This window comes from Delphinapterus leucas, chromosome 7 (genome assembly GCF_059928025.1).
Source record: "Delphinapterus leucas isolate spDelLeu-1000000601 "Yukka" chromosome 7, BTC_Dleu_Yukka2, whole genome shotgun sequence".
Taxonomy (NCBI): Eukaryota; Metazoa; Chordata; class Mammalia; order Artiodactyla; family Monodontidae; genus Delphinapterus; species Delphinapterus leucas.
In genome coordinates, this window is record NC_143135.1 from 43,086,812 (window position 1) to 43,113,581 (window position 26,770).

At 39.8% G+C, this 26,770-nt stretch overlaps 1 protein-coding gene across 2 annotated transcripts in view; it reads right to left on the reverse strand.

Moving 5' to 3' along the window:
• The window catches only part of PARVA (parvin alpha), a 182,177-nt gene that overhangs the window by 36,683 nt on the left and 118,724 nt on the right, over window positions 1–26,770 (reverse strand). For both annotated transcript variants that reach the window (XM_022555643.3, XM_022555644.3), the window contains 3 exons: window positions 12,771–12,911; window positions 5,103–5,218; window positions 348–406 (listed from right to left, as the gene is read on the reverse strand). In XM_022555643.3, coding sequence (XP_022411351.1) covers window positions 348–406; window positions 5,103–5,218; window positions 12,771–12,911 — 316 coding nt within the window. The remainder of the gene's footprint in view (window positions 1–347; window positions 407–5,102; window positions 5,219–12,770; window positions 12,912–26,770) is intronic.

Sequence of the window (26,770 nt, forward strand, 5' to 3'; positions counted from 1 at the left end):
AAAACGTCCTTTTGAAGGTTAACAATTTAAATTCAACCCCATGTTTATGGCATGATGATTTCATGCTGGTTGGTTTTTTCGGGCACACTCTTTCCTGGAGTGCCACAAAATTAGAATTTTTCAATCACGGTTAATTCCCTCTCCCCACTTCCCCACCCAAGTTTGTACCTTAAGCATTGAGAGGCATGTTTTGAATGCACGGAAAAGGCTACACTATAATCACTGGCTGAAGTCTAGCCCCTCTCGCAATCCCAATAAATGAAAACTAAATGTCAGCAAATGGATGAATTTCGGAGAAACATCTGTGCTCCATTACAGAATCGCTGGCAACGGTGCCGTTGACATACTCTGTGTTACCAGTTATTTCCTCCTGGATTTGCCGAGACTGGAGGATTCCTTCTCGTTTCTGGAAACGGGGGTGGGAGGAAGAGAGAGAAATATGCATTAGAAAAATACAAAAGACTGATTAGCATTCCTGATACTTAGAAAGTTACTGGCGTTTAAGAAATGAATCCAGAGACGAGATACTGCTAGAGGTGAAATGAGGCTCCTGATTTCCTGGGACTGGACTGTACCATTCATACTTAAGTGCAATTAGTGTTTATTCCAAACAAGTCGGCTGTTTCTTGGATGGTGAATCTTTTCTTTCTTTATTGGAAGACATTCTGCTGGAAGCACACTGTTTGCCTCCTGGAGAAATCCACAGTAAACCAAATGGAAATGAGGGCCAGGGTGTGTCTGCCCTCCAGCTGGGGCCACGGAGGGAAGCGGAGAAACACATTTAACTGGGGCGGCTGGGGTGGAAGAACTGAGGTCAACTTGGAGAATTCAGAGGGAGAGTTTTCAAAAAACGTTTAACTAGAGGAGCTTTTAAGTAAGTAGTACAGTCCTTGGGTGACTAGCTTACTCTCTGAGAAAAGCGTAGGCACTTTGGAGGTCCATCCACCCACCCATCCGCCCACCCAAACTGCCATCCATCCACCCACCCACCCATCCATCCATCCACCCACCCATCTGCCCATCCATCCACCCACCCATGCATCCATCCATCATCTGTCTACCCCTTCCCATCAATTCATTCTCTTTCTTCTCTGTTTCATTAATCAGTGCCTTCTCTGTACAAGCCACTGTGTTGGACTTAGCAAACACTGTGGAACATGTGACATAGTTTTGGACCTTAAGGAACTTGGAGTAAAATGGCGTAGAAGAACAGGTATGCAAGAACAGTTTTCCCCAGACAGTCCTCCTGGTCCCAGCTCAATTATTAGAGTAGGATCCCCTTTCCCTCTCAAACGTGTCATGGATAATTAATTACATGGTGGCCCCTTGCAGAGAGGAAGTGCTGAGTGCAGGACAGGAACAAGTACTTTCGGCTGAGAGGGTCAGGGACACCTTCCAGGGGGAGGGGTTCTTGAGCTGGAACTTAACGGACAGCTAGGATTTGGCTGGACACAGAGGAGAGACCTCTTCAGTGGGAGGAATGGCCGGAGCAAAAAGGCAGAATAGGAGAGCACAGGCGTGTTCAGGAGGCCGTTTGGAGGGACAGTGGCTGCCCTTGGTCAGTTGAGTGCTGGTTTGGAGTTTAAACCTCACTGTGTGGGCGTGGGAACCGATGAAGGAGTGCTGGCGTTCAGGAAGACCTTCTGATGGGGGTGAGGAGGGAGATGCATTTATCACGTTCCTACACAATCAGTTACCAGACGCTTGGAAGGCAGTCTGGGCAGGGCAAGAGGCTGTCAGAGCAAATCCATCTTCCACAAAGACTGAGATGTGTCAAGAGGGATCCTCCAAGCATTAGTGTTTCAGCTGAAATCTGCCTTCTCGACCCTCCTGCCCGAACTTCCACAACCTTTTCTTCACATTCCCAATAGCCACAGAAACTAGCGTCCTTGCAAAATACTTTTACAGAAGGAAAGGTAGAGCTGGATAAAGGCCATGAGTGTATCTGGATTAGATTAAGAAGAATGAACTATCAAAGCAAAAAAGGAAGAAAAACATTAAAATACCATTGAAAAAAGATCTAGTGTGGATAGACCAGGACGTTTTCCAAATTCAGCTTCAACATATGTAAAATTTTCACACAGGGCTAATGGAATCTGTGTCCTTGTCTTGCGAGGCTGTTCACAGACATCAAACCTCATCTTCAACTACATGCAGAATTAAATGCTGGTACACAGAATGGAAAAGAAATCTGGGTTCAATGACACCTCACACAGCGTCCTGATTCATTTCGATCCACTGTTCCCTAAAGAACTCTCTCTGTAGTTCAGTCAGTGTCTTACAGCCAATTCTGAGTCTTGCTTCTGCGCCTGTTTAACTTGATAACGCAAAACACCCCATAAACCCTGACATACCTTGATGCCATTTTATGTAATGCCTCCTCCTTTCTCCCTCACGCTAACAAAACTGCCTGCAGTGGAAATTAAACCAGCAACAGCCTTCTGATGGCCTATAATTGAGCTCAAAATAAGGCATGAGACATGGGCTTCCAGTGACCACTGTTTCCCCCCCAACCCTCGCAAATCCTGAATCATAGTTTTAAAAAATATAATGAAATGGATTCACACTTTATTGATTGTTAATAAATGACACAATAGAGATGGCCTGGATTCACTAGGAAGATGCATGTACCAGGATGCTCTGGGCTGGCCACATATTCATAAAATGCTTAGCACCATGCCTGACATGGTTGACAGCCCAATAAATGAAGCCAATTAGTCTCTTTCAGTCAGCTGCACTTAGTGTCGGAACCACACGCGTTTGCATTGACGAGGCTTCTGATAGCCCTCTCTGCTGCTTATGTATAGTCCTGTCTCCGGGCAGGCAGGGCCAAGGTGTCATCTTCCTATTATACCCCCTTGACGTTTAGCAAGTTAAGTACCCAGAAGGTGCTGGAAGAAATACTTTTTCATTAGGGCATTGGCTGAGCAGCACCCCCATGTCCTCCTCCCCTCCCCCATTCACTTCTGATCCCTGAAAGCTCAGCCCTTCTGTCCTGGAAGCTGGCCTGGCCTCGCCTCTCCTCTCAGGCAAAGCCTACCTGCCCTCTGGGCTCTTCCTCACCAAGGGGTGGCAGAGTTGCCAGACAGAACCCTGGATAACCTTGGATAGCCAGGGAGCTGCTCATAAGGGACATTCTCCCTTGTAGCATGTTTATTTGGAAAAGAACAGAAGCCAACAAAATGACGACCTTTTGCTCACGGGCGTAAAGTTGGAAAATAAAATTGAATTTGAGTATCTAATGGGGTTAGGAGCAGAATGAGATAGTCACAGGGAGAGAGCATCCCCTCATTGTGGAAATCACACAGCCATGTGTGAATGGAAATTCCATCCAACAATCTGGAAAAAATGACTTGTGCTTCTCTGGGCAGGTGAAAATCGGCAGTGCCCTCAACACAGGCACGGCCTGTCAGGGTCTCTCTCAAATACACACATGTACACATGCACAGATACTTGCTTCTTCTCAATAACTGTGCATTGTTTGTTTAACCAAAAAACGATTCTCGGGCTTCCCTGGTGGCGCAGTGGTTAAGAATCCGCCTGCCAATGCAGGGGACATGGGTTTGAGCCCTGGTCCTGGAAGATCCCACATGCCACGGAGCAACTAAGCCTGTGCACCACAACTACTGAGCCTGAGCTCTAGAGCCCGTGCTCTGCAGAAAGAGAAGCCACTGCAATGAGAAGCCCATGCACTGCAATGAAGAATAGCCCCCGCTTGCCGCAACTAGAGAAAGCCCACGGGCAGCAATGAGGATCCAGTGCAGCCATAAATAAATAAATAAATAAATAAATAAGGCAGCCCAAACAATTGACAACTCTACCAACATTTAAAATCCACAGGCCTATGACCCCATGATCCCACTTCTGGGGCTCCATACTGTAGACACTGGAGCACGAGGCTGCATTATTTAAAAAAAAAAAAAAAGATTCTCGCTGTCTGGCAGGACACACACACACACAGGGATACAGCCTCCCAATCCTACTACACAGATCTGCACTGCTGGTGGGAATGTGAATTGGTGCAGCCACTATGGAGAACAGTATGGAGGTTCCTCAAAAAACTACAAATAGACCTACCATAGAACCCAGCAATCCCACTCCTGGGCATATACCCTGAGTAAACCAAAATTCAAAAAGAGTCACGTACCACAATGTTCATTGCAGCTCTATTTACAATAGCCAGGAGATGGAAACAACCTAAGTGTCCATCATCGGATGAATGGATAAAGAAGATGTGGCACATATATACAATGGAATATTACTCAGCCATAAAAAGAAACGAAATTGAGCTATTTGTAATGAGGTGGATGGACCCAGAGTCTGTCATACAGAGTGAAGTAAGTCAGAAAGAGAAAGACAAATACCATATGCTAACACATATATATGGAATTTAAGGGAAAAAAATGTCATGAAGAACCTAGGGGTAAGACGGGAATAAAGACACAGACCTACTGGAGAATGGACTTGAGGATATGGGGAGGGGGAAGGGTGAGCTGTGACAAAGCGAGAGAGAGGCATGGACATATATACACTACCAAACGTAAGGTAGATAGCTAGTGGGAAGCAGCCGCATAGCACAGGGATATCAGCTTGGTGCTTTGTGACCGCCTGGTGGGGTGGGATACAGAGGGTGGGAGGGAGGGAGACGCAAGAGGGAAGAGATATGGGAACATATGTATATGTATAACTGATTCACTTTGTTATAAAGCAGAAACTAACACACCGTTGTAAAGCAATTATACCCCAATAAAGATGTTAAAAAAAAAAAAAAAAGACCTCACAAATACATACAACACACTCTCAGATATACATTACACAGGCACTCTCCCGAGGAAAGCACGTAAACCCCAGGCACACGTCCCACACAAGCCTGTCCCAGACAGAAGCACATGCTCTTCCACCCTTTGCACACATATCAGGGATAAGCCCACATGCATCAGAAAGCTCACTCACATGCCTCCCAGCATATGGCACACCCAGACACACTCAGCATTCATTCAGCGTTCCTTCTAGCAAGCTACCCAGTGTGCCTTGGCTCTCACAGGAGCTTAGCCCCTGCACCCCTTTAAGGGTGCAGATGTTTTTAGTGGTTTCTAACTTACCTGGACCACAACCACTTGGATGGAAACATGATCTGGGAGTCGGATTGGTGCCCGGAAATACTGGGACAGAGCAACCAGCAGATGCAAGATGGCTACCAGGCTTTTGGCGTGAACAGCTGAAATAAAAGATGATTTATAAATTAGAGAATCTTCTTCTAGGTTCTCGGCAGATATACGCAGATCTCCAGAGTGTAGCAGTACCACACCCAATGCCCCTTTCATCCCACCCCTATGGGTCAGGGGACACGCTTGGTCATCACGGGCCTCACCCTGGGACCCCTCGGTTCTCAGCCAGGTCCCGTGGATCTGCTTCTTAGATCATGTTATTGCTGGACGGCAAAGTTGTGCTTCTCCACTCTAATCCAAGGTTCCCGTCGGGACCCTGACAACAGCTGAATTCTGAGTTCTGGTCAGCCCTCTGCCACCCCCATGTTCTTGTTCACTCTGTGCTGATAACCATGTCTGCTGAACCCCCTCTCCCTTCCCATCTGACTGTGAACTCTGTAGGTTATCACCACTACCCTTGTCCCAAGGCTTTACACAAAGCAGGCCCTCAATCAATGGACACTGAGTCAGGACACTGGATCCCTTCCTTTGTTCAGGGCTTTAAGACACCTGGAGGAAGGCATGCGAGACATCTAAAGGACTGTTGCTCTCTTGAATGCCATATATAGTCAGTGCAGGCAATGCCCTCTGGGCAATAGCTGGGAGGGGATGTTCATGACCTAGGTGGCTTCTATAGCTGAGCTGTGTGCCAGATCATTTAGGTCATTTATGCTGGAGAAGGCTGGGCAACTACTGAGTTGTAGTTTTCTCAGTAGATGAGAGGAGAAAAAGACTGTGATGTAACAGGCACACACAGTGTTGGCCAACTGGAGCTTGAGTTCTGACTTGACAACTCTACCATTTATTTACTGAGTATATGACCTTAGGTAGGCCACCTAAGGTCCCTGAGCCTCAGTCTGTTCAACCTCACACATGGGGATAACAGTACCTATGCAGAAATATGGGTAGTAAGAATTTCCAGACATAATGTTGGCAAAGCTCCTAGTACATAGCAGTGCCTAGGAATGATTGATATTTTCTATTATCACTTATGAGAAAGTACCTGGCATCTAGGCAATTAATGTCAACTTTCTCCCCTTTCTTTCATAAAAGGGAAGAGTCCCCAGATACTTTACCTGCCTTCACAGTCCTACCAGCGTTATGGCTCTCATTACAGGGGGCATTTAAGGAAAGAGCAAAAAATTGTCCATTTTGTGTAGTTAGCATGAACTGGGCCCATTATTAGGGTGTCATTCTGTCTGCCCTGGGATCAATGAATCCACTCTAACAGAAGCTTTGAGAAATCACCAAGAAAAGGAACTGATCCAGACAATCCTTGGGGACTCACTAGAGTTTCCTGTTATCACTGCTGCTTCAAAGAAGGTTTTCCACTGACTATGAACAGCAGCTCAATGCCACCATCAAATAGCAGATGAGCTGCTCCTAACTCGTAGCCTTACAGAAGAAGTGTTTACTTCTGGGATTTTGGGCTTTGCCAACTAAGCATCACCCACAGTTATAGCCTCAAAAAAGGCACCTGGCATGGACTGACCCACTGACATGATGGACAGAGGCAAAAACCGGGTTTGCTCTTCTGGTCAGAACTGCCACCGCATCAGTCCCATCACTGAGGGTTGTAAGGATATTTGCTACCTCTCCCCTTTAATGACAAAACATAATGCTGGAAAAGCAGTGGTCAGAAAGGTTGTTCTCACACACTGGGGACACTGTATGTTACCTTGACTGTCTTCGTAAGCAAAGTAGGGCTATGTTGTAGGCACCATACAGATGTTAGACTCTTTCAATGAGTGCTCTGTCCTCCTGGGTATTTTTTAAGAGAAATAATTACACAGTTTCTTTCTCTATCTCTCTCTCACAGACATACATGCTATGTATAAAAAGTTGTTAATTAATAAATGCTGGAGAGGGTGTAGAGAAAAGGGAACCCTCCTACACCGTTGGTGGGAATGTAAATTGGTGCTGTCACTATGGAGAACAGTATGGGGGTTCCTCAAAAACCTAAATATGGAGTGCACATATGATCCTGCAATCCCATTCCTGGGCATATATCTGGATAAAACTATAATTTGAAAAGATACATGCACCCCTATATTCATAGCAGCACTATTTACAATAGTCAAGACATAGAAACAACCTAAATGCATATCAATAGATGAATGGATAAAGAAGATATAGTGTGTGTGTGTGTGTACATACCCACACACACACACACACACACAAAATGGAATACTACTCATCCATAAAAAAGAATGAAATAATGCCATTTGCAGCAACATGGCTGGACCTAGAGATTGTCATACTAAGTGAAGTCAGAAAGAGAAAGATGAATACCATACGATATTACTTATATGTGGTATCTAAAATATGACACAAATGAACTTATCTACGAAACAGAAACAGACTCACAGGCTTAGAGAACAGACTTGTGGTTGCCAAGGGGGAGGGTGGGTGGGGGAGGGATGGATTGGGAGTTTTGGATTAGCATATGCAAATTATTATATATAGAATGGATAAACAACAAAGTCCTACTGTACAGCACAGGGAACTATATTTGATATCCTGTAATAAACCATAATGGAAAAGAAAAAGATGTTAATTATTGTGTAATATATTATCTTTAAAAAAAATCTGAAACACATATATCCAAATGAAAGACGATGGTTTTCAAATCTTTAAAAATTAAGCAGAGAAATCCTTTGTTCTAAAAACCATTAGGCAAACCTGATAAAAAACAGTGCAACTGCTCTGGTCCCTTTGTCCTAACTACAGCCCGCCCACAGCTGCTTCTCTTCTCCTCAATGATGCCTGAGTTTTTCCTTGCAAATCCCTAGGTTGGGCCAAGCATGGTTTAATAGTCACTGCTTTAATAAATTATGGTGCATTCACATAATGAAATAGTTTGCATGCACTGAAAATCATTAAGACGATGTAGCTATAAATATTAATAATATAATGTCAAAGAGAACTAGAAATAATGTAAATATATACTTTCATGGATTTATGCATATATAAATACACATATTTGTATATATATACATATATACATATAAATATACATGCACATACATACACAAATATGCACGCACGCACACACACACACACACACACACACAAACGTACTTGTGGCCAAGACTTGGAAAGTTAAAAAAAAATAGTTATGCTATAGTTGAAAGATTTTTTTCCTGTTTCAAATGTTTCTTTCGAATAAAGACATGTTATCTTTTCAATTAAGAAAACTTCTAACTACCTTTGCATGTCTGGGCACTCTCATCATTGCCGTCTCTCAGCACATCTCCTGGGAGTCTTCTCCCTGAGGCCAGGCAGAACCCAGGGCCACTGTGCTCCTGCACTCCAGTCAGGATGAAAACATGCAGAATGACAGCAGGGTTGAGAAGCCAAGACTCTGCTGTATAAACTGGGCCCTGCAGCCACTGTGCCAAGAGGGTCACTCCAGTGCTGGGAGACCATTTCAAAGGAGCTGTTGAGTTAGAAGCAGTCCTCCAAACTTGAATTGTGGTGGAAACAGAAACTGGTACAATTTGGGGGGAGGAAATTTGACAATATGTGATAGGACCTTAAAATGTACATATTCTTTGGCCCTAAACTACCACTCCTAGGTATTCATCCTTAAGAAGTAATTATGTCTATGAGCAGAAAGAACTCATCAGGCTGTATTGATATTAGTGAAAAAATGGGAAAAAAATCTTAAAATCTTTCATTAGTTAAGCAAATTATAATATACCCAATCTATGTCATAGAATATTAAAAGTGACATATAGAAGGATGATCTGTAAAGCTATACATCTTCTAAATAATATATACAGGTTGATACCATCTTCGTAAAAATAAAATATATTTTATATATAAGTATATACACATATTTTATTCATTTACTGATATATTTATTTCTTACACTTACACACACACACACACACACACACACATACACACACGACCTGAAGGAACACACCATAAGGCTGACAATGCCTGTATCTGATAGGCAGCTCATGAGGTCAGTATGTGTGGGCTTAGTACACAGGCTCTGCAGCCAGACTCTCTGGGTCTCATTCCTGGCTCCACCACTCCCCACTTCCCCCAACCCCGTGTGACCTTGGACAATGACACTTCTTTAGCAAATAGTATTGTGCTTAATATTGCCAGTCACTTTTCCAGGTTTTAGGGATACAGCAGTAAAGAGACAAAAATCCTTGCCCTCAGGAAGCTTACACTCACTGTTTCTTAACCTCTCTATGCCTTGACTTTCCCATCTGTAAAATGGGGACAGTAAAGTTCTTACCTCAGATGGTTGAATGAAGATTGCAAGATTCAAAATATGTAAAATGTTTAGATTAGTACAAGGCATACAAGCATCATAAATTCGTTAGATGTTATTTAAATCTCTTTTAATTGACCTGTATTTTCTAAGTTTTCAATAATGAAAATTATTGTTGCTAATAAAACAAAAAATAGAAAAGGAAGAACTCCCTAAAACCTTGGATCAAGGACCTTGGGAACTCAGCAGCTGTCTCTGCCACCCTTTTCCTGAGCGGAAAGATGATACGATGTCCCCAGAAACAGCCAGGGAAGATAACCGAGAGAGGAGGTGTCGGAGCCTGCCCTGGAGTTGCGCCTGCTGCATTCCTTATCACAGAAACCACTGCTGCCTGAAGCCCTGAGACATCGCGGGGAGCTGGCCACTGAGATAATTATTCCCTCTGACCTAGTAATTCCTCTCAGTTCTAAAAATCTATCTGACGAGTAATTCAAGAGAAGCAAAAAGAGTCACAACATAACATTTAACTCGGCCCTGTCTGATATTAGCAATAAGCTGAAAAACATCCTAAAAGGATCAATGTCAGCATAGGGTTTAAGTTAACTATGGAATATCTACCCCAGGAAATAGAGCAGCTATCAAAAATTATAACTACAGGGCTTCCCTGGTGGCGCAGTGGTTGAGAGTCTGCCTGCCGATGCAGGGGACACGGGTTCGTGCCCCAGTCCGGGATGATCCCACATGCCGCGGAGCGGCTGGGCCCGTGAGCCATGGCCACTGAGCCTGCGTGTCCAGAGCCTGTGCTCCGCAACGGGAGAGGCCACAACAGTGAGAGGCCCGCATACCGCAAAAAAAAAAAAAAAAAATATATATATATATATATAACTACAAAGACTACATGTGAATATAGAAGATGTGTATGATGTAACCTTAAGACAAAGTGAGTTTGTGTATACCTTCATCAAGTAAAAATATGAAAAAATATGCATTGATGTGGACGGTAATGCCAAAAAACGAAAACAGCCAGATGAGAGTGGTAATACAGGTGATTATTTTACTCCTACACATTTCCCCATAAGAAATGAAAGTGAATGCAAACCCAAAACAAATCATTCAAAGCCACTGAAGACAATGGTTCTGAAGTGGCTTTAAAAAACTCCATTCTTAAGGCAGGCAAAATGGTTTGGGGGTGGGGAAGATGGGATGAAGAATGTTTCAGATCAAGGAAATATCTTCCAGAAATGGTTCTAGAAAGGTGGGAATATTGTGGCCCATTTAAGTGAGGCCAGTGTATGGATGACGAAGAGAGGCTGAGAAAGTATGAAGTATATGTGTGGCTGGAGAGGTAAGTGGGAGACCAATCAGGTGTTATGGGTTGATATGTGACCCCCAGCCTCAAATTCATATGTTGAAGTCCTAACTTCCAGTCCCTCTGAATGTGACCTTATTTGTAAAATCATTGCAGACGTGATTAGTTAAGATGAGGTCATATTGGAGTAGGGTGAGCCCCTAATCCAATATGACAAGTGTCTTATAAAAAAGGGAAAATTTGGACACAGAGACATGCATAGAAGGAAGATGATGTGAAGAAATACAGCAAGAAATTAGCCCTCTGAGACCTAAGGAGAGAGGCCTGTAACAGATCCTTCCCTTGCAGCCCTCAGAAGGAACCAACCCACCAACACCTTCATCTCAGACTTGTGGCTTCCAGGACTCTGAGCAAATAAATTTCTGTTGTCTAAAAACAAAGAAAACAAAACAATTCCGTTCTTCCTATTTTCCAAACTGGGTTCCATGATAAATGAAAAGGGGTTTTGAAACAACAAGGTCCTACTGTACAGCACAGGGAACTATATTCAATATCCTGTGATAAACCGTAAGGGAAAAGAATTTTTAGAAGAATGTGTGTATATGTATAACTGAGTCACTGCTGTACAGCAGAAATTAACACAGCATTAGATGGTAAATCAACTATACTTCAATTAAAAAAAAGAAAGATAAAAGGGGTTTTGTTTTGGAGTGGTATATAGAGATGGTCCATACTCAAGGAAATGGGAAACAGGATCAAACAAAATTAAGCAGAGGTCACCATCAGAGGACTTTAATGCTTATTACTATTATGGACTTCCAGAATGCAGATACATTGCCCCAACTAGTGATCAGCCCCTTTTTCCCTCCCCCGCTGAACACTATTAGCATTCCTGGGACACGGGGCAGCATCTAGGGCCCAGAGCCGTGGCCTCCCCTCCTCCTGCCCTCAGGTGTCTCCTCTGCTCCACAGAGGATGCCCTGTTCCCAGCGTGCTGCTAGAGGCAGCTTTTCACGCTGTGCAAGCTAAGGTGTCATTGTGCTGAAGGAGGTACTTGGCGTCTCGCCTCCAACGGCAGGTGTTAGGAACCTGCTGAAGAGATTGCCATTGGCAGCTGCTGGGTCTCTAACTTGGAAAGCTGAAGATTCCCTTTTCTTTCCCAAGTCTGAAAGGTGTTTTTTTTTGGTGGTGGTGGTGGGGGAAGATGTCCATTTTAAGCTGTATACATCAGATGCAATAAGATATAATACTCAACCCCTTAATGCTTAAAGGCAGGAAACACAATCTCAGTCATTTCATTAATCTAAATTCATACTTTTATCTATTACAAGGAACAAAACAACTTTGGGCTCCCGATGGGAAACAGGTTGTTGCTACTGGATTCACCCAAATCTGCTGATTCCATGTTGACTCTGATATGGACTCAATTAAGTCCATATTAGCCAGGCCCTTGAGGCAGCAAAAGAATGAACGGTTTATACTTTCTGAGATCCTTGAGCTACACTAGCACGAAAACCTGAATTTTAAAATCCTATTCCATTGCCTATGCTCTTAGCCATATCTTTGCTCCCTCTGGGCAGTAAGGGGGTGAGAGGAAGGGCGTGGGCACTGGAACAGACCCAAGTCCTCGCTCCCCGCTTCTCAGCTGCCTGAACTGGGCATCTCCACTTCCCAGAGCTTCAACAAGCTGGAGACAGGAGCTTTTTCAAAAGGTTGTGCTGAGACTCAGAAGTAGCTCAATGAATAGGAGCTTCCTTCTCCACCAATCTCACATGAGGTTCCTACAGAGAGCCTTTTACAGAAAAGGCTCACTAGATTTTGACATTTTGCTGTTTTTCTCAGCTTTCCTTAGATGTGGATGATGAGCTTCCTTTCTAAGGAAAGGCATATCTCACTCAGAGATAAATGAGTTTGCACCCATCCGGGGCCTCCCAGCTTATTGATGCAGCTTCCTGGGGAAACTCCACGGTAGGAACCACAGGTGTCAGGTAACAGTCCCATCTTCCTTTGCAAAACTCACTGTCTACATTCCACTTGATGCTCCTGGGAGGAAGTTTCAGGGTTTCATTGATCTTCTCCAGGACAGTCTGCAGCTTTTGCTTCTGGGCAATCTCTGACTGGGTGACCTCAGCGACGTTCAGCTTCTCACTCTCAAGTTTCTCTAGGGTGACAAGGGAAAAGAGAACAGCTGTTACCTTTGCCACAGACAGACCTAACCCACGCACTCACACATTCACTCACTCACTCACCATACTGAGCACCTAGTAGGTGAGGGACGCTGCTCTCCCCTCCTCGTCTGGTGGTGGCACTGGTGGTGCCAGTATGTATTGTGAAAACCTTGTGATTGTGTCTTGAAGCCCCAAATTATAAGATCCCAGGATCATAGAAGGAGGGCATTTAACCCAGCTTGTCATATTTGAGCTCTTTTTCCTCATTCTGAGGTTTTCCCTCTTCTTTTCACCTCTGTCTTCTTCTCCAAAGACATTCCTGTACCCTGACTGGAAAGCCTTCATGCTTGCCTGGGCAGCGGCCAAGTCCTTATCCAAGGTGTTTTGAACACTCCTGTAGTACAATATGTGTCCTGTTGAATCATATTTATGTCTTAAGAACGTTCTTTCCTTTTAAACCCACCTGGAAGGTAACTAATTTGATGTGTCCTACTTCACTAATTCTAATGTACACACTTTTCACATTTTAACATCCCTGAAATCAGGCTGTGTCTTAAAATTGATGGCATCTTACAACTACCAACAGCCAGGTGGAAGGTATAAGAGTTATCACTGCTTCCATGTGTGTGAACTTGGTCATAGCTCTTCATAGTGTGGTCACTTCCATGTCTCAAAAAGCCTACAAGATGCTGTACAGCAGAAATTAACACAACATTGTAAATCAACTATACTTCAATAAAATAAATTAAAAAAGAACCTACAAGAGCAATTTCAAAAAGTAGAACATAAATATTCTAAGCAATAAGAAAGCATTGGGTAATAGTTTAATTGAAGTACTTTTTTCTCTTTGAGTGGTACTTATACTGTTATGTTTTAAAATCAATGGTTCTGGATTGGTTCAAGATGGCAGAGAAGAAGGACGTGCACTCACTCCTTCTTGAGAGAGCACTGCAATCATAACTAACTGCTGAACAATCATTGACAGGAAGACACTGGACCTCACCAAAAAAATACCCCACATTCAAAGACAAAGGGGAAGCCACAATGAGATGGTAGGAGGGGTGCAATCACAATAAAATCAAATCTCATAACCGCTGGGTGGGTGACTCACAAACTGAAGAACAATTATACCACAGAAGTCCACCCACTGCAGTGAAGGTTCTGAGCCCCACGTCAGGCTTCCCAACCTGGGGGTCCGGCAATGGGAAGAGGCATTCCCAGAGAATCAGACTTTGAAGGCTAGTGGGATTTGACTTTAGGACTTCAACAAGACTGGGGGAAACAGAGACTCCACTCTTGGAGGGCACACACAAAGTAGTGTGTGCATCAGGACCCAGGGGAAGGAGCAGTGACCCCATAGGAGACTGAACCAGATCTACCTGCTAGTGTTGGAGGGTCTCCTGCAGAGGTGGGGGGGTGGCTGTGGCTCACCATGGGGACAAGGACACTGGCAGCAGAAGTTCTGGGAAGTACTCCTTGGCATTAGCCCCACCGAAGAGCCTATAGGCTCCAGTGCTGGGTTGCCTCAGGCCAAACAACCAACAGGGAGGGGACTCAGCCCCACCCATCAGCAGAAAAGCAGATTAAAGTTTTACTGAGCTCTGCCCACCAGAGGAACACCCAGCTCTACCCACCACCAGTCCCTTCCATCAGGAAGCTTGCATAAGCCTCTTAGATAGCCTCATGAGAAGAGGGCACACAGCAGAAGCAAGAAGAACTACAATCCTGCAGCCTGTGGAACAAAATCCACACTCACAGAAAGACAGACAAAATGAAAAGGCAGAGGACTATGTACCAGATGAAGGACAAGATAAAACCCCATAAAAACGACTAAATGAAGAGGCGATAGGCAACTTTTCAAAAAAAGAATTAAGAATAATGATAGTGAAGATGATCCAGGACCTTGGAAAAAGAATGGAGGCAAAGATCGAGAAGATGCAAAAAATGTACAACAAAGACCTGGAAGAATTAAAGAACAAACACCTAGAAAAATTAAAGAACAAACAAACAGAGATGAACCATACAATAACTGAAATGAAAAATACACTAGAAGGAATCAATAGCAGAATAACTGAGGCAGAAGAATGGACAAGTGACCTGGAAGACAGAATGGTGGAATTCAATGCCATGGAAAAGGATAAAGAAAAAGAGTGAAAAGGAATAAGGACAGTCTAAGAGACCTCTGGGACAACATTAAATGCACCAACATTCACATTATAGGGGTGTCAGAAGGAGAAGAGAGAGAGAAAGGACCCAAGAAAATATTTGAAGAGATTATAGTCGAAAATTTCCCTAACATGGGAAAGGAAATAGCCACTCAAGTCCGGGAAGCACAGAGAACCAGGCAGGATAAACCCAAGGAGAAACAAGTTGAGACACATAGTAATCAAATTGGCAAAAATTAAAGACAAGTTATTAAAAGCAACAAGGGAAAAATGACAAATACCATACAAGGGAACTCCCATAAGGTTAACAGCTGATTTCTCAGCAGAAACTCTACAAGCCAGAATGGAGAGCCACGATATATTTAAAGTGATGAAAGGGAACAACCTACAGCCAAGATTACTCTCCCCGGCAAGGATCTAATTCAGATTCAAAACAGAAGTCAAAAGCTTTACAGACAAGCAAAAGCTAAAAGAATTCTGCACCACCAAACCAGATCTAAAACAAATGCTAAAAGAACTTCTCTAAGTGGGAAACACAAGAGAAGAAAAAAACCTACAAAAACCCAAAACAATTAAGAAAATGTTAATAGGAACATACATATTGATAATTACATTAAATGTGAATGGATTAAATGTTCCAACCAAAAGACACAGGCTTGCTGAATGGATACAAAAACAGGACCCGTATATATGCTGTCTACAAGAGATCCACTTCAGACCTAGGGACACACATAGGCTGAAAGTGAGGGGATGGAAAAAGATATTCCATGCAAATGGAAATCAAAAGAAAGCTGAAGTAGCAATACTCATATCAGATAAAATAGACTTTAAAATAAGGAATGTTACAAGAGACAAGGAAGGACACTACATAATGATCAAGGGATCAATCCAAGAAGAAGATAAAACAATTATAAATATATATGCACCCAACAACGGAGCACCTCAATACATAAGGCAAATGCTAACAGCCATAAAAGAAGAAATTGCTAGTACCACAATAATAGTGGGGGACTTTAACACTTCACTTACACCAATGGACAGATCACCCAGACAGAAAATTAATAATGAAACACAAGCTTTAAATGACACAATAGACCAGATAGATTTAATTGATATTTATAGGACATTCCATCTGAAAACAACAGATTACACTTTCTTCTCAAGTGCACATGAAACATTCTCAAGGATAGGTCACATCTTGGGTCACAAGTCAAGACTCAGTAAATTTAAGAAAACTGAAATCATATGAAGCATCTTTTCCGACCACAACACTATGAGATTAGAAATAAATTACAGTGAAAAAAACATAAAAAGACACAAACACATGGAGGCTAAACAATATGTTACTAAATAACCAAGAGATCACTGGAGAAATCGAAGAGGAAATCAAAAAATACCTAGACACAAATGACAATGAAAACACGATGATCCAAAACCTACGGGATGTAGCAAAAGCAGTTCTAAGAGGGAAGTTTATAGCAATATAATCCTACCACAAGAAACAAGAAAAATTTCAAATAAACAATCTAACCTTACACCTAAAGGAACTAGAGAAAAAAGAACAAACAAAACCCAAAGTTAGTAGAAGGAAAGAAATCATAAAGATCAGAGCAGAAATAAATGAAATGGGAACAAACAAAACAATAGCAAAGAGCAATAAAATTACAAGCTGGTTCTTAGAGAAGATAAACAAAATTGATAAACCTTTAGCCAGACTCATCAAGAAAAAGAGGGGGAGGACTCAAATCAATAAAATGGAAATGAAAAAGGAGAAGTTACAACAGACACTGCAGAAATAAAAAGCATCCTAAGAGACTACTACAAGCAACTGTATGCCAATAAAATGGACAACCTGGAAGAAATGGACACATTCTTAGAAAGGTATAACTTCCAAGAAAGAACCAGGAAGAAATAGAAAATATGAACAGACCAATCACAAGTAATGAAATTGAAACTGTGATTAAAAATCTTCCAACAAACAAAAGTCCAGGACCAGATGGCTTCACAGGTGAATTCTATCAAACATCTAGAGAAAAGCTAACACCCATCCTTCTCAAACTCTTCCAAAAAATTGCAGAGGAAGGAACACTACCAAGCTCATTCTTTGAGGCCACCAACACCCTGGTACCAAAACCAGACAAAGATACTACAAAAGAAGAAAATTACCAACCAATATCACTGATGAATATAGATGCAAGAATCCTCAACAAAATACCAGCAAACAGAATCCAACAGCACATTAAAAGGATCATACACCATGATCGAGTGGGATTTATCCCAGGGATGCAAGGATTCTTCAATATATTCAAATCAATCAATGTGATACACCATACGAACAAATTGAAGAATAAAAACCATATGGCCACCTCAAAAGCAAAAGTTTTTCTGCATCTCTATGCCCACTTTTCTCCAGAAAGTGGGCATAGAGGGAACCTACCTCAACATAATAAAGCCCATATATGACAAACTCACAGCAAACATCATTCTCAACTGTGAAAAACAAAGAATTTCAGGAACAAGACAGGAACAAGAGAAGGATGTCCACTCTAGCCACTATTATTCAACATAGTTTTGGAAGTCCTAGCCACGGCAGTCAGAGAAGAAAAAGAAATAAAAGGAATAGAAATTGGAAAAGAAGAAGTAAAACTGTCACTGTTTGCAGATGACATGACACTATACACAGAGAATCCTAAAGACGCCACCAGAAAACTACTAGAGCTAATCAATGAATCTGGTAAAGTTGCAGGATATGAAATTAATGCAAAGAAATCTCTTGCATTCCTATACACTAACAACAAAATATCAGAAAGAGAAATTAAGGAAACAATCCCATTCACTACTGCAACAAAAAGAGCAAAATACCTAGGAATAAACCTACCTAAGGAGGTAAAAGACCTGTACTCAGAAAACTATAAGACACTGATGAAAGAAATCAAAGACGACACAAACAGATGGAGAGATATACCATGTTCTTGGATTGGAAGAATCAATATTGTGAAAATAACTATACTACCCAAAGCAATCTACAGATTCAATGCAATCCCTATCAAATTACCAATGACATTTTTTACAGAACTAGAACAAAAAATCTTAAAATTTGTATGGAGACACAAAAGACCCCCAATAGCCAAAGCAATCTTGAGGGAAAAAAACAAGCTGGAGGAATCGGGCTCCCTGACTTCAGACTATACTACAAAGCTACAGTAATCAAGACAACATGGTACAGGCACAGAAACAGAAATATAGATCAATGGAACAGGATAGAAAGCCCAGAGATAAACCCATGCACCTACTGTCAACTAATCTATGACAAAGGAGGCAAAGATATACAATGGAGAAAAGAAGTCTCTTCAATAAGTGGTGCTGGGAAAACTGGACAGCTACATGTAAAAGAATGAAATTAGAACACTCCCTAACACCATACACAAAAATAAACTCGAAATGGATTAAAGACCTAAATGTAAGACAGGACACTATAAAACTCTTAGAGGAAAACATAGGAAGAACACTCTTTGACATAAATCACAGCAAGATCTTTTTTGACCCACCTCCTAGAGTCATGAAAGTAAAAACAAAAATAAACAAATGGGACCTAAGGAAACTTAAAAGCTTTTACACAGCAAAGGAAACTACAAACAAGATGAAAAGACAACCCTCAGAATGGGAGAAAATTTTTGCAAATGAATCAATGGACAAAGGATTAATCTCCAAAATATATAAACAGATCATGCAGCTCAATATTAAAAAAACAAACAACCCAGTCAAAAATTGGGCAGAAGACCTAAGTATACATTTCTCCAGGAAGACATACAGATGGCCAAGAGGCACATGAAAAGCTGTTCAACATCACTAATTATCAGAGAAATGCAAATCAAAACTACAATGAGGTATCACCTCACACCAGTTAGAATGGACATCATCAGAAAATCTACAAACAAGAAATGCTGGAGAGGGTGTGGAGAAAAGGGAACCCTCTTGCACTGTTGGTGGGAATGTAAACTGATACAGCCACTATGGAGAACAGTGTGGAGGTGCTTTAAAAAATGAAAAATAGAATTACCATATGATGCAGCAATCCCATTATTGGGCATATACCCAGAGAAAACCATAATTCAAAAAGACACATGCACCCCAATGTTCATTGCAGCACTATTTACAATAGCCAGGTCATGAAAGCAACCTAAATGCCCATTGACAGACAAATGGATAAAAAAGATGTGGTACATATATACAATGGAATATTACTCAGCCATAAAAAGGAACGAAATTGCATCATTTGTAGAGACGTGGATGCTCCTAGAGACTGTCATACAGAGTGAAGTAAGTCAGAAAGAGAAAAACAAATAACGTCTATTAACACATATATGTGGAATCTAGAAACATGGTACAGATGAACCAGTTTGCAAGGCAGAAATAGAGACACAGATGTAGAAAACAAACGTATGGACACCAAGGGGGGAAAGCGGGGGTGGGGGTGATGGTGGTGAGATGAATTGGGAGATTGGATTGACATATATACACTAACATGTATAAAATAGATAACTAATAAGAACCTGCTGTTTTAAAAAAATTCAATAAAAATCAATGCTTCTTGTATGCAATGACATAATCCCTTAATATTAAAAGGCAAAAAAGTCTAATCATTTTATTAGTATAAATTTATATTTTTGTCTTAAAGAACAAGTCTGGATTCCCTAATGAGAAATATGTTGTCTGCTATTGGATTCACCTAATCCACTCTCCACAACTCATTCAAGGATTGATAGAACTGACTCTCTGAAACATGTTTAGAATGTTTTTTCTCCTCATTTTTAAGGGCTAACATACAAACTAATTAAACTTCAACATACATCAATGGTTCCCCTATAGCTTACATTATCTTATTTTTCAGTAGTTTTAGTTTATCCAAGTCAAATGCCCCTTGAGTAATTCTTTGAAGATAAGGTTGCCCACTGGAAAATTTCTGTAGGTTCTGTGGATTTAAGAATTCTTTTCAGTAGTCTTGATAGGATGATCTCAAGCTACTCTACCTGTGATGGCCTGAAATGTTATCTTTCTCTCTTCTTTAGTTGCTTGATGCCATCATTCTTTATTTCTAAAGTTCAGGGATTTAACAAGCATATATCTAAATGTCTTTCTCTTGCATGTTAAACCTTTGAAAGAAACTGTGTGCCCTTTCCATTTTCAGGCCATGAATTATTACCTTGGATCCTCTCCTATTGAAGAAATGACAAGTTTTCATATGACACTGCAACTACCAGCGTTTAGTAGAGGTATGCTGGCCATTGGTAGAGGCTGCCCAAGGTACTCAGTTAAGGAAACTTCTGAAGCCTTATCTTGGCTCAGAGGGAAAGACTGCTGGGATATATTAGTGACAACTGTCTTGGGAGTGGGCTGGGTAAGTGGGGAGGGGAGGAGTGGCAGCAATAAGAACCACTTTTTTGCTAGACCTGCTGTATTATATCATTGCCTATGAATTTTCATATTTATAACCTCCTCTGACTTTGGACTACTTACAGTGAATAGGGTAGGTCTCTGAGTCTGTCTTCTATGTCAGTAACTTTTTCTTGCACTATTGTCCATTCTGTTCTTGTTTTTAAAAAATTGGATTTTACACATTACCTACTGCAACACTCATTGTTTTTCTGTTTCCATCAATATTTTTAAGCAGTTTATTATAATAAAATTATAATTCATTTTTCCTAAAATTAAAAAATTATCTGTTTTTAGCATCTGGCATTTCTTATTCAGGAGAAGAGTTTCTATGGCTTTGCTTTATTTATCTGCATTACTAATATTTTAGAAAATGTAATTCTGCTTTACATTTTCCACTTTAGTTATTATGCTTTGGATTTGTCTTCTTGCATTTAATTTTTGTTGTTGGGTACATTATTTTAGGCATTGATATTAGTATTAGGTGGAGTTGAGTACAAAGACTATTTCAAAGTAACACTTATTAACAGTTTTAGGTGTATCTCTTCATGTTCATAATACACACAAGAATAGAAAGAGTTCTCTCTCTCTCATTCTCTCTGTTAATAAAAATGAGATTACAGTGTGTATATTTTTCTGCTGTTTTTTTCCCATTTAAACATATATCGTATCTTTCCATGTCAATATATATGGATGTACCTCATTCTTTTCGTTGTTGTTGTTGTTGGTACTTTTGGACAACCTTCACCCATTTTATCCACCACTCCCCATCCTCTAGCAACCACCAATCTGTTCTCTGTAGCTCTGAACTCATTTTTTGTTTTGTTTTGTTTAGCTTCAACATATAAGTGAGATCATAAGGTATTTGTCTTTCTCTGTCTCACTTATTTCACTTAGCATAATGCCCTCGAGTTCTATCGTGTTGTTGCAAATGGTAAGATTTCCTTCTTTTTATGGTTAAATAATATTCCATTGTGTGTTTATATATATATCTCACATTTTCTTTGTCCATTCATTCATTATGGACACTTAGGTTGCTTCCATATCTTGGCTACTGTAAAACCAAGCCATTGGCTCATGATGCAATGAACATGTGAGTTTCAGTATCTTTTAAAGTTAGTGTTTTCATTTCCTTTGGATAAATACCTAGAAGTAGAATTGCTGGAACATATGGTAGTTCTATTTTTAATTTTTCGAGGAACCTCTGCACTGTCTTCCACAGTGGCTGAACCAATTTACATTCCCACCAACAGTACAAAACTGTTCCCTTTTTTCCACATCCTTGCCAACACTTATTTCTTATCTTTTTGATAATAGCCATTCTAACAGGTGTGAAGTGATACCTCATTGTGGTTTTGATTTCCATTGTCCTTATAATTAATGATGTTGAGCACCTTTTAATATACCCATTGGCCATCTGTAGGTCTTCTTTGGAAAAATGTCTATTCAGCTCCTCTGCACATTTTAAAATTGGATTGTTTGCTTTTTCATTATTGAGTTGTATGAGATCTTTATATATTTTGGATATTAACCCCTTATCAGGTATATGATTTGTAACTATTTTCTATCATTCCACAGGTTGCCTTTTCATTTTGTTGATGTTTTCCTTTGTTGTGCAGAGCTTTTTAGTTTGATGTAGTCCCACTTATTTATTTTTGCTTTTGTTGCCTTGCTTCTGGTGTCAACTCCAAAAAATCATCACCAAGACCTATGTCAAGGAACTAACTGCCTATGTTTTCTTCCAGGAGTTTTATGGTTTCAGGTCTTACATTCAAGGCTTAAATCTATTTTGAGTTAATTTTTGTGTATGGTGTAAGATAGTGGTCCAGTTTCATTCTTTTGCATGTGGCTGTCCAGTTTTCCCAGCACCATTTGTTGAAGAGATTGTATATTCTCGTCTCCTTGTTGTAAATTAATTGACCATTTATCTGTGCGTTTATTTCTGGGCTCTCTATTCTGTTCCATTGATCTATGTGTCTATTTTTAATGCCAAAACTATACTATTTTGATTACTATAGCTTTGTTATATAGTTTGAAATCAGAGAATGTGATTCCTCCAGCTTTGTTCTTCTTTCTCAAGATTGCTTTGCCTATATGGGGTCTTTTGTGGTTCCATGCAAATTTTAGGACTGTTTGTTCTATACCTGTGAAAAATGCCATTGGGATTTTGATAGGAATTGCATCGAATGTGTAGACTGCTTTGGGTAGAATGGATATTTTAAATAATATTTATTCTTCTAATCCATTAGTACAGAATATCTTTCCATCTATTTGTGTCTTCTTCAATTTCTTTCATCAGTATCTTATAGTTTTCAGGATACAGGTCTTTTACCTCCTTGGTTAAATTTATTCCTAGGCATTTTATACTTTTTTGATGTAATTTTACATGGGATTGTTTTCTTAATTTCTTTCTGATAGCTCATTATTACTGTATAGAAACAAAACAGATTTTTGTACATTGATTTTGTATCCTGCAACTTCACTGAATTAATTTATTAGTTCTAACAGTTTGTTGGTGGAGTCTCTAGGGTTTTCTATATATAATATCATGTCATTTGCAAATAGTGACAGTTTTACATGTTCCTTTCTGATTTGGATGCCTTTTATTATTTTTTTCTTGCCTAATTGCTCGAACTAGGACTTCTAGTACTATGTTGAATAAAAGTCTCTAGAGTGAGCATCCTTGTCTTGTTCTTGATCTTAGAGGAAAAGCTTTCAGCTTTTCACTACTGAGTATGATGTTAGTTGTGGGTTTGTCATATGTGGCCTTTATTATGTTGAGGTATGTTCCCTCTATACCTACCTTGAGAGTTTTTATAATAAATGGAGGCTGAATTTTGTCAAATGTTTTTTTTTTACATCTATTAAGATATCTTATGACTTTTATCCTTCATTTTGTTATCGTGGTGTATGACATTGATTGATTTGTGGATGCTGAACCATTCTTGCATCCATAAGTACATCACACTTGACCATGTCTACGATCCTTTTAATGTATTGTAGAATTCAGTTTGCTAATATTTTAGCAAATTAACGGTTCTTGCATCTATGTTCATCAAGGATATTGGCCTGCAATTTTCTTTTCTTATGATGTCCTTGTCTGGTTTTGGTATCAGAATTATTCTGGTCTCATAAAATAAGTTTGGAAGTGTTCCCTCCTCCTTTTTCAAAGGATTGGCATTAATTCTTCTTTAAATGTTTGGTAGCATTCACCAGTGAAGCCATCTGGTCCTGGGCTTTTGTTTGTTGGGGGGTTTTTTGATTACTGATTCAATCTTCCTACAAGTAATCAGTCTGTTCAGATTTTCTGTTTAATCATGATTCAATCTTGGTAGGTTGTAATTTTTAGTAATTTATCCATTTTTTTCTAGGTTGTCTAGGTTTTTGGTGTATAATTACCCAAAATAGTCTTTTATGATCCTTTGCATTTCTGTGGTATCAGTTGTAATGTCTCCTCTTTCATTTCTGATTTTATTTGAGTTCTCCCTTTTTCTTGATGAGTATAGCTAAAGGTTTGTCAATTTTGTTTATCTTTTACAAGAATCACCTATTAGTTTCATAGATGTTCTCTATTCACTTTTTAGTCTCAATCACTCAAACATATCATGAGTATCTTTCTACGTCAATACGTATTGATATAACTCAATCTTTTACAAAAAATTGCATTATTTATTATAGAACTTATTCAACCATTCCCCTGTAGATATGCAGTCAGGTTATATTACACTTTTCCCCTATTTGTAATAAAGTTGCAGTAAACATCCTGTGTGTGTGTATTTATGTATGTATTACCAACTGATTATTACTGGTTAAAAAAAAATGCTGCTGCCTTACAAATTTTCTTCTTAAATACAGTCATCTTACCAAATCCCCTTATTATTGTTTGAGTTTTTAACATTCTCTGGGTATGCAAGTAACATAAGATGCCATTGCCTCTATTGTGTAAGCTTATATCACTTATTTCGATTTTATGACATTTTAAGATGGAAGATTTGAGACCCTCTTCTGCCATTTCTACCCTTCACATTATTTTTAAAATATTCAACCCTCAAAATTTAAGAGATCTACTCAAGTATTCCCATAGTTAAATAATAATTTCATTCAGTGTTGCTAAGAATTTAAAGATAATTTCTTTTTTAAAGGCTCCTCATTACAGTTTTCTTTTTGAATTTTATTTTATTTTTTTTTATACAGCAGGTTCTTATTAGTTATCCATTTTATACATAATACTGTATATAGGTCAATCCCAATCTCCCAATTCATCACACCACCACCGCGCAACCCATTCACTTTCCCCCCTTGGTGTCCATACGTTTGTTCTCTTCATCTGTATCTCAATTTCTGCCCTGCAAAACACTTCATCTGTACCATTTTTCTAGGTTCCACATATATGCGTTAATAGACAATATTTTTCTCTTTCTGACTTACTTCACTCTGTATGATAGTCTCTAGATCGATCCACATCTCTACAAATGACCCAATTTCGTTCCTTTTTATGGCTGAGTAATATTCCATTGTATACATGTACCACATCTTCTTTATCCATTTGGTATGTCAACGGGCACTTAGCTTGCTTCCATGTCCTGGCTACTGTAAATAGTGCTGCAATGAACATTGGGGTGCATGTGTCTTTTTGAATTATGTTTTTTTCAGGGTATAAGCCCAGGAGTGGGATTCCTGGGTCATACGGTAATTCTATTTTTAGTTTTTTAAGGAACCTCCGTACTGTTCTCCATACTGGCTGTATCAATTTCCATTACCATCGACAGTGCAAGAGGGTTCCCTTTTCTCCACACCCTCTCCAGCATTTGTTGTTTGTGGATTTTCTGATGATGTCCATTCTAACTGGTGTGAGGTGATACCTCATTGTAGTTTTGATTTGCATTTCTCTAATAATTAGTGATGTTGAACATCTTTTCATGTGCCTCTTGGCCATCTGTATGTCTTCCTTGGAGAAATGTCTATTTAGGTCTTCTGCCCATTTTTGGATTAGGTTGTTTGTTTTTTTAATATTGAGCAGCATGAGCTGTTTATATATTCTGGAGATTGTTTGTCTGTTGATTTGTTTGCAAAAATTTTCTCCCATTCTGAGGGTTGTCTTTTCATCTTGTTTGTATTTTCCCTTGCTGTTCAAAACCTTTTAAGTTTCATTAGGTGCCATTTGTTTATTTTGTTTTTATTTCCATTTCTCTAGGAGGTGGATCAAAAAAGATCTTGCTGTGATTTATGTCAAAGAGTGTTCTTCCTATGTTTTCCTCTAAGAGTTTTATACTGTCTGGTCTTACATTTAGGTCTCTAATCCATTTTGAGTTTATGTTTGTGTATGGTGTTAGGGAATGTTCTAATTTCATTCTTTTACATGTACCTGTCCAGTTTTCCCAGCACCACTTATTGAAGAGACTGTCTTTTCTCCACTGTATATCTTTGCCTCCTTTTTCATAGATTAGTTGACCATAGGTGTGTGGGTTTAATCTCTGGGATTTCTATCCTGTTCCATTGATCTATATTTCTGTTTTTGTGCCAGTTGTCTTGATTACTGTAGCTCTGTAGTATAGTCTGAAGTCAGGGAGTCTGCTTTCTCTAGCTCCGTTTTTTTACCTCAAGACTGCTTTGGCTATTTGGGGTCTTTTGTGTCTCCATACAAATTTTAAGATTTTTTGTTCTAGTTCTGTAAAAAATGTCATTGGTAATTTGATAGGTATTGCATTAAATCTGTAGATTGCTTTTAGTAGTATAGTCATTTTCACAATATTGATTCTTCCAATCTAAGAACATGGTATATCTCTCCATCTGTTTGTATCATCTTTAATTTCTATCTTCAGTGTCTTATAGTTTACTGCATACAGGTCTTTTGTCTCCCTAGGTAGGTTTATTCCTAGATATTTTATTCTTTTTGTTGCAATGGTAAACAGGAGTGTTTCCTTAATTTCTCTTTCAGATTTTTCATCATTAGTGTATAGGAATGCCAGAGATTTCTGTGCATTAATTTTGTATCCTGCAACTTTACCAGATTCATTGATTAGCTCTGGTAGTTTTCTTGTGGCATCTTTAGGATTCTATATATATAGTATCATGTCATCTGCAAACAGTGACAGTTTTACTTCTTCTTTTCCAATTTCTGTTCCTTTTATTTCTTTTTCTTCTCTGATTGCCATGGCTAGGATTTCCAAAATTATGTTGAATAATAGTGGTAAGAGTGGACATCCTTATCTTGTTCCTGATCTTAGAGGAAATGCTTCCAGTTTTTCACCATT